Source organism: Schistocerca gregaria, chromosome X (genome assembly GCF_023897955.1).
Source record: "Schistocerca gregaria isolate iqSchGreg1 chromosome X, iqSchGreg1.2, whole genome shotgun sequence".
In the NCBI taxonomy this organism is placed as follows: domain Eukaryota; kingdom Metazoa; phylum Arthropoda; class Insecta; order Orthoptera; family Acrididae; genus Schistocerca; species Schistocerca gregaria.
In genome coordinates, this window is record NC_064931.1 from 856,075,199 (window position 1) to 856,087,679 (window position 12,481).

The window sequence follows — 12,481 nt, forward strand, 5'->3', positions numbered from 1 at the left end:
TTTTGCAGTGGAATAGAATTCATGGATATGTGCAGTATTAATCTGAATATTTAAGAATCCATATTTAAAAATTATCATACCTTTTTAATAACAGTAAATATTATATCGGGAAGCCATTTTGGTTACATGGGGTTAATAATGAATAAAGAATCTTGAACACAAAGTGATAATAGAAAGGTTCATATGTATTGTGTTTGTCTCTCTAGGCTGCAAAATAAGGAATAAAATATGCCATTTGACCAGATGAGATGTTAAGACAAACCAAAAATTAAAAGAGTTAATGAAACAGAATTTTCCCCATTCCATTCACACTCCTTTTCTTTCCATCCAACAGTAAATGAAACATGGATGACTCAAAAGCACACTGTGAGGGTCATTTAAAGAGAATATGGATACAAACAAGAGATATTCATTGATGTTCATCGTCCACAGGTCGTGGTCTACATCTACATCAATACTCTGCAAATCACATTTAAGTGCCTGGCAGAGGGTTCATCGAACGACCTTCACAATTGAAACTTCCTGGCAGATTAAAACTGTGTGCCGGACTGAGACCCGAACTTGGGACCGTTGCCTTTCGCGGGCAAGTGCTCTACCAACTGAGCTACCCAAGCACGACTCACGCCCCATCCTCACAGCTTTACCTCTGCCAGTATCTCATGTCGTACCTTCCAAATTTTACAGAGGTTCGCCTCTGAAGTTTCATATCAGCGCACACTCCGCTTCAGAGTGAAAATCTCATTCTGGAAACATCCCCCAGGCTGTGGCTAAGCCATGTCTACGCAGTATCCTTTCTTTCAGGAGTGCTATTTCTGCAAGGTTCACGGGAGAGCTTCTGTAAAGTTTGGAAGGTAGGAGATGAGATACTGGCAGAAGTAAAGCTGTGAGGACAGGTTATGAGTTGTGCTTGGGTAGCTCAGTTGGTAGAGCACTCGCCCACCAAAGGCAAAGGTCCCAAGGTCTCGGTCCGGCACACAGTTCTAATGTGCCAGGTAGTTTCATATCAGCCTACACTCCACTGCAGAGTGAAAATCTCGTATAGCACGCTGAAAGAACGAACAGCTATATCTTTCCGTACGAACTCTGATTTCCCTTATTTTATCATGATGATCATTTCTCCCTATGTAGGTTGGTGTCAACAAAATATTTTTGCATTCAGAGGAGAACGTTGGTGATTGGAATTTCGTGAGAAGACTCCGTCGCAATGAACAATGTCTTTCTTTTAATGATGCCCAACCCAAATCCTGTATTATTTCTGTGATAATACAAAATGTGCTGCCCTTCTTTGAACCTTTTCGATGTATTCCATCAGTCTTATCTGGTAAGGATCCCACACCGTGCAGCAGTATTCGAAATGAGGGTGGACAAGTGTAATGTAGACAGTCTCCTTAGTAGATCTGTCACATTTTTTAAGTGTCCTGCCAGTAAAACACAGTCTTTGGTTAGCCTTCCCCACAACATTTTCTATGTGTTCCTTCCAATTTAAGTTGTTCGTAATTGTAATGCCTAGGTATTTAGTTGAATTTATGGCTTTTGGAGTAGACTGATTTATCGTGTAACCAAAGTTCAACGAATTCCTTTTAGTACTTATGTGGATGTCCTCACCCTTTTCGTTATTTAGGGTCAACTCCAATTTTCACACCATTCAGATATCTTTTCTAAATCGTTTTGCAATTTGTGTTTATCTTCTGATGACATTTATTAGTTGATAAATGACAGCATCATCTGCAAACAACCTAAGACGGCTGCTCAGATTGTCTCCCAAATCATTCACATAGATAAGGAACAGTAAGGGGCCTATAACACTACCTTGGGGAATGCCAGAAATCACTTCTGTTTTACTCGATGACTTTCCGTCAGTCACTACGAACTTTGACCTCTCTGACAGGAAATCATAAATCCCCGTCACATAACTGAGACGTTATTCCTTAAGCACGCAATTTCACTACAGGCCGCGTGTGTGGTACAGTGTCAAAAGCCTTCCGGAAATCCAGAAATACCGAATCAGTCTTAAATTCCTTGTCAATAGCATTCAACACTTCATGTGAATAAAGAGCTATTGTGTTTCACAGGAATCCTATTGGCTAGCATTGCTGCCTCTCGATCACAAGGTGCCGTGTTCGATACCCGGCCAAGTCAGGGATTTTCTTCGCCCAGGGACTGGGTGTTTGTGTTGTCCTGATAACCTAGTAATCATTCGGGAAGTGCCAAGACTAGAAATGGAAAGATTTGGAACTTGTACAGGCAGTGATGACAACAATGTTGAGTACCCCACAATCATCATCATCATCCATGGAAAATGAAACTAGAACTCAATGAAGCAATTTTCCTGTGTGAATGATGATTTATTCTTAACTTGTGCAAGTGCAATAATCATAACTGGACAGGTATCTAAGGAAAAAATTTTAGTATCTTGTGTAGTCTTAATCAGCTACAAAACAGTTCATTAACAGCCCAGACAATCTTGAAGGTTTATGATATCACCTAAGAAGATGGTATTCCTCACTACGTCAATCCTGCAAACCAGACCAGATGGTTATATGCCACTTACAATCTCAGTTAGGAACAGGTCTGGTGATCATGTTGGCCAAGAAAGCTGACGGTAATCTTGGACTGTGTGATAGGTAATTTTATTGGAAGAGCACATCTCCCCAACATAGTAATAGGAGGTGTGACACTCTGGAAAAAACTCATAACATCTGTGTCCACATGACTGACACCAGAGTTTCAGGGTCACTAGAAACTGTGTCCAACACACAAGGCTCTACTACTTTTACGTATGTATTCTACAAACCGCCTTATATTAATGTTATTGGTTAGAGTTTCTTGTGGACATTACTGCCTGATAAAATCGGGTAGTTGTCCGTCTCCTGTTTAATGCCATAGCTGCAAATGGCCGTAAATGAGGCTACTGTAGAAGCTGTTCTTAACAGTTAACACATGTTTGCATAATTGTTCCTTTCAGTTTTCATTCACTGTACAATTGGTGATGGAATGTATGTAACAGCTACTGAGAGAGAAGTAGGCATTCAAAATCCTTATTTGTAAACCAGATTTCAGAAAATAGTTCCTGATAGTCCTAGGTGCATCATTGGTCCTAATTTACAAAGTGGTTGCAGTGAAATTAGGAATAGTTGTTTTTATGATGTGATAATACAGATGTGAATATGTACATACTGGGTATCTGGAACCAGGCTGTTGAGAGCATATGTACCTTACCTGGACTGCAGATATTAGTGTTAATACACAGGTTAAACTTCATTTCCAATGTGTTGGCCATTTCTTCAGAAGGACCATCAACTTCCTTAAGGCCATGACATGTTCTGCATCCTTGAGCACCTCCTCACTATGGATCTATGGAACAAAAAGTCAATTTTATCTCATATTACCAGTTAACTGTAGTTCTGTTAATAGTTTTTGTTTATGCTGTAGGAGCATGTCACTATCCCAGTTGTATATTTGCATCAAAAAACCATTCTTTCAAGTCGAGTACAGTTGGTATGGGTTCCGTATGTTGCTTCCATGAAGCCCACAGCATGATGCTTTGAATTGCCTTTGCTGCCCTCAGTTAGTGCCCCATGCAAGTAATGTGTTTGTGTCACTTGTTAGAGATGTTCATTCTTCATTTTCTAGCATAAGTAAAGGAACTTTGAATAAGCGTCTTGGTGCAATTTTTTAAAAATGTGACACTGGACGTACTTTTAGTGGATGAGACATTTGCTTCTAGTGTATAATAACATTAATTAAACATTTCTGTTATTAGCCATGCATTGTCAGTAGTAAATTGTTAAGTGTAAACTCCAGTCAGTAAGTTAATTATTATTGTTGTTCTTTTTTGTTTGTTAATGGCTTTTTATAAGTTAATAACGCTACCATGCTTTTCGTAACTACGCCCACCAATCAATGTTGATGTTACAACCTGACATAGTTTAGCACTTAATTAATTTGTTTTTGTTTCTGATTGTAGGTGGATGTGACAAGAGAGGAGTTGAAGGACAGATGTCTCCAAAGAATTTCTGATCTCATACATCCTCTTAAAACTGTTTTAGATGAATCACTGGGCTGTGCTTTATGGTTTGCCAGTAGAGGACAGGGAAGTCTGCTTGACTGTGACCAAAATATGCTCTGTTCATCACCATCCAGAGTAAATATAATTTGTCTTTTTTTTTTAATTATAAGCCAGATACAGTTAAACATGAGTATATATTATTAGTTATGCCAAGTGCCTTTTCTGTGCATGGGGGATGCTAACTGTAACATAACTTTAATCTGTTGGATTAGTATACATGTACTGTCCTACGACACAAGCAGTTAATAAATGGTTTAATGGAGTGACATGAACTGTTAACTTGAACTTCAGGCTACAGTGCATATATATCTCTCCTAATTTTAGCTGTGCTACCATGTACAAAGGATAAAATATTTTGTCCTGACAGAGAAATACTTCACTTCCTACGTAAAATGCTTACGTTTTTAGATGCAGCACACTTTTAGGCCATATAATTCTGTAAAAGGTTCCTCCAATAGATGATTCCATCCCTTAAGTGCAGTTCTGGAAGATCTGAAAAATATCTTCCTATGCTTACCATAACCTTTAATTGTATTTGAGAGCTACTAGTTACTTTAGATGCAGGAATCAGTGAAAGTCTTAAGTTTCACATCAAGTGAATAGTATGGATGTCCCAACATGCTTCTTTTGCAATCTAGGCACCTACAAACATTTTTTTTCTCCCAATTTGTCTGTACAGAAACATAAAGCACTAGACAAAAACATGGATTAAGGGGAGGTTTACTATCTTTGGCCTGAAAAAAGCATGTTCTTTGAGAATTTTTTTCTTGGGATGTGTTATAGATATCAATGTCAAATTTGATCAAAATGTTTAATGATATTTCCTGTACAAGCTGGAATTTTTGTCGACTGGAAATGTCAAAGAGCAAAGGTGGAAGTGCCATCGGAACGAAACAAAATTTCGATTTAGACCTAAGTGCACGGTATGTCACAGGTCAGCCAGCTTGTCTGAAATCAAAATTGAGTTGACATTAGCGAAGTATATAAGATTCCTTAGGAGTTGTACCTCTCTTAAGTTATTTGGACCATAGGAAACAAAATGGCAGCCATTTGAAAAAAAAGGTTTTTTTCATCAATTTTTCTACTTCGTCGACCAAGTAAAAATATTTCTAGTTGATGGATTGGAATAAAAGTGGCACAACTCCTAGACAATTTAGTTAGCTTTGTCAGAAACAAAGAATCATGCCAATTGGTTCTGTAGACTTGAAGTTACCGTACCGCACAATAAAAAAAGTCATTTTGAAAAAAATGTGTTTGAAGTTTTGACTACATATAAATGCAACATTATGCAACATACATTCAATCTGCTGTTCCGGTTCCATAAATTAGTCCTTCCTAGTCCTCGTAGTGGGTGTTCTGCTCGATCTGGGCCATCCTGTGCTGCTCCAGAGCCGCTTGTACGGCTGGTGAGAAGCGGTTTTTGGCTCTTGGAATCCGGTGGTCGTCAGAATGCTTTGTGAACTGTGTCGAATAGAGTCCCAGGGTGACGTCCATCGTTGTCATGATCTTCAGAATTGCTTAATACCCTTCGTTGAAGCTGCTCACTGACAGGAAAGCTGCAATCTCCACAGTCTTTGCACCAGAATGCAAATGCTTGGGGGCTAACTTCCAAACACACACATTCAAATTGTCATTTGAATTTGGTGTTGCCTCCCAAGCAACGGTGCAATAACTCGTCCTCCAATATAAAAAACTGATGCATGAAAAAGGCCGATTCAGGCAGGTGCATTTTTTTGTTCAACTGCGAATAACAAACATGTCCATTCCGTATTTGGAAAAACTGTTTCAGGGGTGGATTCTAAACACTTTTATGGATCCAAATATGCAATTAAAAAAAATAGATTTTTTTGAACCAAAAGATAATAAACCCCCCCTTAATGAAGGATTCAAAATATTATGTTCAAGGAAAAGAAAACATTATATAGTAGGAACAAACTGAACGAATCAGTGCAGTTATTAAGACACTGACCTGATATTTGACAGAATGAAATGTGCGCTGTCCAGCCATCCTGATTTAGTTTTCTCAAATTGTCCCAGGCAATTGTCGGGATGGTTCTTTCATCATGATCACAGCTGACCACCTGTCCTGTGCTCTTAAAAGCATTCTTATATGTTTTGTATTTGTGTACTTCTAGCTTTTTATTTTCAGTGCATTATGACAACTAATTGTATGTCATTGTGAGATTCTTTGTATGATAAATAAAATCAAATGTGAAAAGTTTAGGACAAACAAAGAGATAGAACTAAATTCATATTGCAAGGCGTTCTGTGCTGTCTTGAGGAAAGTGATTAAAAATGAAAAAAGTTCTGTATAATATCTAAAATTAACAGTTTAGATAATAAAATAAAATCTATCAGGAATAGTTACAAAGGAAAGCAGAGAGCTAGTTAGATATTAAAGGAAACTGCCAAACTCTCTCTCTCTCTCTCTCTCTCTCTCTCTCTCTCTCTCTCTCTCTCCCTCCCTCCCTCTCCCCGTCCCCCCTCCCCCCACCTTCCAGTTCAACGAGAGAACTTTTTGCTCTTCTCCTCTGACTTTATCTATATGGCACATGATTCCAAATGTTTTTCTGTATTTAGATAGCCAGTAAATGCATGCTCCACTGTTTTAAAAACATTGAGCAATAATGTGATGCAAATTTAATGTTGCTTACATTTATCAGACTTAATTCATTGGCCTTGTACTAGTGTACAAATACAAGGAACACTATCAGAATTATGTAAAGCTATTTCTAAATTTAATGCTTCATTCATGAAACAGTAAATATTCTCACACGTCCTAAAAGTTTTGCAAGTATTTTTACTTTCGTCATTACCTGGTAATGTGCTTTTTTCCCCCTTGATCGTTGTCATTTGTTTGCCATCTGATGATTTTTACAATCATTTTCTTTTCTTATTGTGAACCCATAAATAGTCCCTGTTAAGTGAAGTAAGTAAAAGGAAAATAATATGCATAAGTAGAATACCAAGAGAAAAAAAAGTCATTACTCTACATTAAGGTACTGTTTGCACAAAAAGAGGTACACAATGCTGTCACCAAAGTTTTTGATTGAAGACAAAATGTCTGAGAGACAGGAAAGTTAAATTTGAAAACAAACTGAAAAAAAAAAAAAATTCTTCACAACTCCTCCTATTCCATTTGAAAATTCCTATTTTTGTAATGTATAAATGTGGTGGGTAGGAATTACTAATTCTAACTCACACGTGTGAAGTTTCAGTCCTGTACCTTGCAATTATTTAGTGCGTGCTTTGGCATGGTGAGCTGGAGCATTGTTGTGGTGGAGGAACCAAGTATCCATTCTTGATTTCGGTTGCAGACTCTTCAAAGATTGCATGACTTGGGCAGACACTGTTCAGTGTTCCACGTAGCTGTGACTTCTTCTGTGTGTGCAAAACATCATGCTTTACAAATGTACTTGATTTGGGAAAAAAATAAAAATAAAAAACAGCTATCATTTTCTTCTTTACTGATCAGGATTTTCTGACAGCTATGGGTGTGTCGTCATCTTAAAGACCCAGACTTCGTTTTGAGTCTTAGTCAGCATGCTATAGTAGTACAGCCAAGTCTCATCACCTGTCATGATGTTATTTGCATACTGAGATTGTCCCTTAGAAAACTTCTTTAACATCTCTTGGCACCCAGTCACATGTTGTGGTCATCTGCACTTCCGTCAGTCTATGTGGCACCCAGAGACAACAAACTTTCTTTACTTGCAAATGATCATGCAGAATCGAACAAATTGCTGGTGCATTTAGCCATAAAATATCCTCTGCCTGCTTATAGGTCACTCGCCTGTGTTTGTCTACCATTTTCCTCATAGAATCAATGTTTTCCTTCGTAACCGATGATCGTGGCATACCTGTCCTTTCCTTGTCCTCTAGAGTGAAATTTCCTCTTGGGATTTTCTGTACCACTTGAATGTAGTTGTGCGATCTGGACACACATCACTTAGTGCAAGAGTCATTTCTTCAAAGCACTGGCCTACGTTTAAACCAAGCATGAAGTTGTACTGCAGAACTGCCAGAGTCTCACTTCTTGACCATGATGCCATAAGAAGCACTTCAAACTAACCCTGCTAAATGACTGTTGTCACAGACTGGCACAGCGGCTACAATGAAAGTATGAAGTATTCCCAGAACACAGCAACAATCATCCTCCTGCGACTTATTGTTGCATCATATTGCAAAACTTTCTTAGTACCCTTTGTATTTAGATATGAATGTGTAATGCGTGTGTAAATGACTTGTTCCTCATCATTACAATTAATTGTACAAATGATCCACGTGGCACATGAGACTGACTAACTATGGGTTTTCACCAGTTATTTTTTCCTGTTTGCAAGATAATCAATATGAATAATTCCTTTTGTGTTTGAGAAAACTCTGTCTGTAATTTTTAAAAGGGTTGAAGTAAATAAATAATTAATAAAGCTGGTGATTATACCAGTATCATCCAAACATTACTCAAGAAACCATTTCCTCACCCGATTTTGTAACATAAGAATTAAAACTGAAATTGTACAATGATTTTTTTCTTTCTTCCTTCTTTTCTGTTTTTAAACTGCTCATCATGCATATCTTCTCCTTTTATTATGATTATTAATTAAGGGTTGTAGAAGAAATAAAAAAATACAATATAACACGAGTAGTGGAGAACATTTAAAAAGTGGTCAAGAATTTTTGCCCTATTAGCTGTTTATTTCAGATTGAAGTTCTGTGTGGGTTCTTTTTTCATGAGCTCACAGAAAATGATACTGCAAGTAACAGTGGAAAGCTAGTATGTTAAAATTATTTTGCTTACATTTTTATGTAAATAGGATGTGATTTAGACCAACAGATTCAACTTGAATGTTGCAGATCCTTCTAGTTGGCATGGGTGCAGATGAACAACTGGGTGGTTATCGTCGACACAGATCCGCACTCAGGACTGGTGGATGGCCAGCATTGCAAGAGATGTTGAAGTCAGATTTAGACAATATTTCGTCTCGGAATCTTGGAAGAGACGATCGGGTTGTTGCTGATCATGGCTGTCAAGCTCGCTTCCCTTTTCTGGATGAGGCTGTTGTTAGTTTCCTCACATCACTCCACCCGTGGGAAAAGTATGTACTTATTAGAAATCTAGTTTCTGAAACTAAGTGTAATTGTTCTGAAAGGAACACAGTGTATGGAACAAAAGTGCTTAAGAAATTGATGATCAACACTTTGGGTGAAAATTTTACTTCTTTGTATTGATTTATTATATTTTTATTAATCTGAGTGGGGAAGGAGGATTTTTTTCTAGAATGGTACAGTCACTCATACAGTTCAGAAAGAGCATTAATGAACTGCAGGAGCATCCAAGATAATGTCCCAGAATTAATTTCATGTATTAACTATGCACATGCAGTTATTGGATCAGAAAATAGGCTGAAACAAGGAGTGAATAGTAGAGAATTCTTAAATTCCATTGGGAATATACATTAAGAGATAGGCTAGACTCTAGTGGTGGAAACTTAATTATTGCTGTAAAAGGCCTCATATTTAGTAGGGTTTTTACAGATTCCGAAATTGAAATAATTTAGCCCGAGGTATCAGTGATAGATCAAACATGGTAATTGGGTGCTTTTATTGATCGTTGGTTGAGTAGCTGTAATAGTAGCTGAAATTCTTCAGGAAATGTTTGCAGAATGCCCTGATCGTGCTATGACAGGGTGTATATGTGTCCTGGGACAAATGGGAAATGTTCGAGAAGTCTTTCATCTGGGAGAAAACTGGGAAAAACTTGAGAGTTTATTAGAAGTACAGAAATTTTTCGTTGTTTTAGTTTTCAGTTAAATTTTTGTAATTTTGACTGGTAAGGATTGATATGCTAACAATGAATTTTACTTTAGCCCAGTAGTGCAGAATAATGCTGCAGCAATAAAACAGAAATCAGCAAATAACAATAAATTAAAAATGTTATGTCCATGAAAATATGCTATTTACAACAACAAAACACAGTGCACACAGAAATGTCTGTCGGCAGCAAAGTGTGTCAAAGGCTTTAAGACGAAGACTGTGCAATACTTCATAACTAGAAACTACTTCCGATGAGCTTGGCGCCACAACTGTTTACATTAGGTTCATCTGAGCAGTTGCCAGCAGGCTCATGCACATGCACAGGGCTGAAGTTACGTATGGGTGACACCTTCTCCCACTTCTGGCTACTTGAAGTATGGCTGTTAGTAGTATAAGCAATAGCAGCGAGCTGTCAGATGCCACCCAGAAATGTGTTTCTGCCATGCCCAGTCTGCCAGATTTGCACAAGCACAGAGCAGTCAGAGTTATAATGGGGAGTAGTAGCCACATGACCCGTTTTTACGTTTCGTGATTTTATGCTGTTTTCTCTTTGTTTACAGCTCTCACGTCAAATGAAAACAAAACACATTTTTGTGGCTGGGAGCTATTAAGTGAATTAAAGTACATCCACATAATTTCAGAAGGCTAAAATATGTTGTTAGTTTCAGTTTACTGATTCTTATTTTATTTCCACATTACTGGCAATCAAGCATTAATTGTCTTGCAGAACAAAAAAGTTTTTTTTCAGTTCGTTAAAGGAAGTTTGCTTGTATTGATCTTTTCCATAAAGACAGTCAGTTTATTTGAAATGAAGTGTTTCGTTACACGCTATTGGCTAGGTTCAGCTGTTTGCTGAATGTCAAGTGCATGTTTTCATCTTCTGATATGTATGACATTCTCCATAACAAAGAATCAAACATGAGGTAATGTAGTACTGATACACCGAGAAAATTGGCGTCCTGAAAAGCTTAATACCAAGTAGGGACGTACATCAGTGTGAACCTGGACAGACAAATATGCACTTTAAGCCAAATCGCACATTTCAGTACTTGTGGAGTATGCACTGATGTCCTGTTTCTTTTATGTAATAATGTAAGATGTCTCAATGCTATATATGTATGAACATATGTAAGTGTTCACCTGAAGGTGACTAAGCATGCAACTTTGGCCAGTAGAATTGAATAAAATGCTTTATTTCAAATATGTTGACAACTCTAGCTGGATTTTAAAAACCTGCTTTCTGTGAACCTCTTGTTTTTCAATCACAAGACGTGTTTCAACACCTGTTCAGTATCTCCTCAAGGCTTGATGTTATTCCTTAATTTCTGTTGTTTATGCCTTAAATTTACAGAACACCATTCTTCAATAAAGTATAGACATGGCAGCACACCATGTTTTATCATTGTAACTCCCCACAAGGCTTAATATTTACTGCTGGAGTCAAACAAAAACTGCCACTTACACAGTTTCTTGGCTTCCCAGATAAAATTTTTAATTTTTTGTAAAGATTGAAAAGTCATCTCAAACATTGTCCTTAGTTCTGGTGTATACAAACTACTTTTTATTTTGGCAAGAAAGCTGTATTCCTTCTTGCTATCTTTTTGCAGTGCTGTGAGGATGTAAGCCTGATAGGAAATGCTATATAACAGTTATTTCAGGTTGCACAAAAAAGACCTACGTTAAAGTCGCCACATAGAAAAACATTAAGGTACTGTGACTTGTAGAGTGTAGTTTTGAAATAAATGTTATGCCAAGGACAGCTTTCTTAATTTGCATTCCTTGTCTGGATAGGACATGATAAAACAATTGCCTTAAGTAGAATTACTTGGTATGTCCCCTCCAAACAGCATGTTGCAATGGTGCACATGGTCACATGATGCACCAGTACACACGAAGAGTACATCATCTTAGCTGTGTAGTCGCAGTAACGTCTATTTTTTGATGCTCTCTGGCAACTGCTCAAATGAATTTATTTCTAACAGGTTGCAGGAAAATATTGCGATTGGTGATTCAAGAAGCATTACTTTAAAAGTAAATGTCCTTTTACTCAATATGAATTACATTATGTGTGAGAACATGCAATGAATTTCTTAACTCACAGATCATTTGAGTCTGTTTCACAACTTAGCACTTTTTTGAGAACCAGCCACTTAAAAAAAATTTCGGGTGTAGAATACCAGCTATTTAGGTCATTATTTAAAATTTTGCTGGCACATATATGTTTGATATATCTTAATGAATAACACTTGCAAGAAAAAAAAAAACAATGTTACTTGTGAAATCTTAGCTTTTCTTGTAGCTATATTAATATAAACGACGAACTTTTCCTATTTGTGTGTTCGTGTTACTTAACAGTGGCATTGCTATTGGATGACTACATCACGTGTCCTATGCTCTGAATATGTGCTGTCATTGGCTGTGAGCTCATGTGACATGAATTACAATTGGCTGACAAAAGTACATCACAGGTTTATAAAACCTGTACCATTTGTATGATTCGTAAGTTTTACATCACCATGGGAATGTATACTGTCACTTATGGTGGAAAAGTGTATTTTCACCCAGTGAAGTGTTTTTCTATCCAGGAAATCTGGG

The 12,481-nt window shown here is 37.4% G+C and overlaps 1 protein-coding gene across 6 annotated transcripts in view; it reads left to right on the plus strand.

Annotated features, from left to right (window-relative positions):
* The window catches only part of LOC126297880 (asparagine synthetase domain-containing protein 1), a 70,322-nt gene that overhangs the window by 36,656 nt on the left and 21,185 nt on the right, over positions 1 to 12,481 (plus strand). For all 6 annotated transcript variants that reach the window (XR_007552583.1, XM_049989172.1, XM_049989173.1 and 3 more), the window contains 2 exons: positions 3,968 to 4,144; positions 8,927 to 9,168. Coding sequence is in view for 5 of the 6 variants with exons in the window: in XM_049989172.1 (XP_049845129.1) it covers positions 3,968 to 4,144; positions 8,927 to 9,168 (419 nt within the window). In the remaining variant the exon portion in view is untranslated. The remainder of the gene's footprint in view (positions 1 to 3,967; positions 4,145 to 8,926; positions 9,169 to 12,481) is intronic.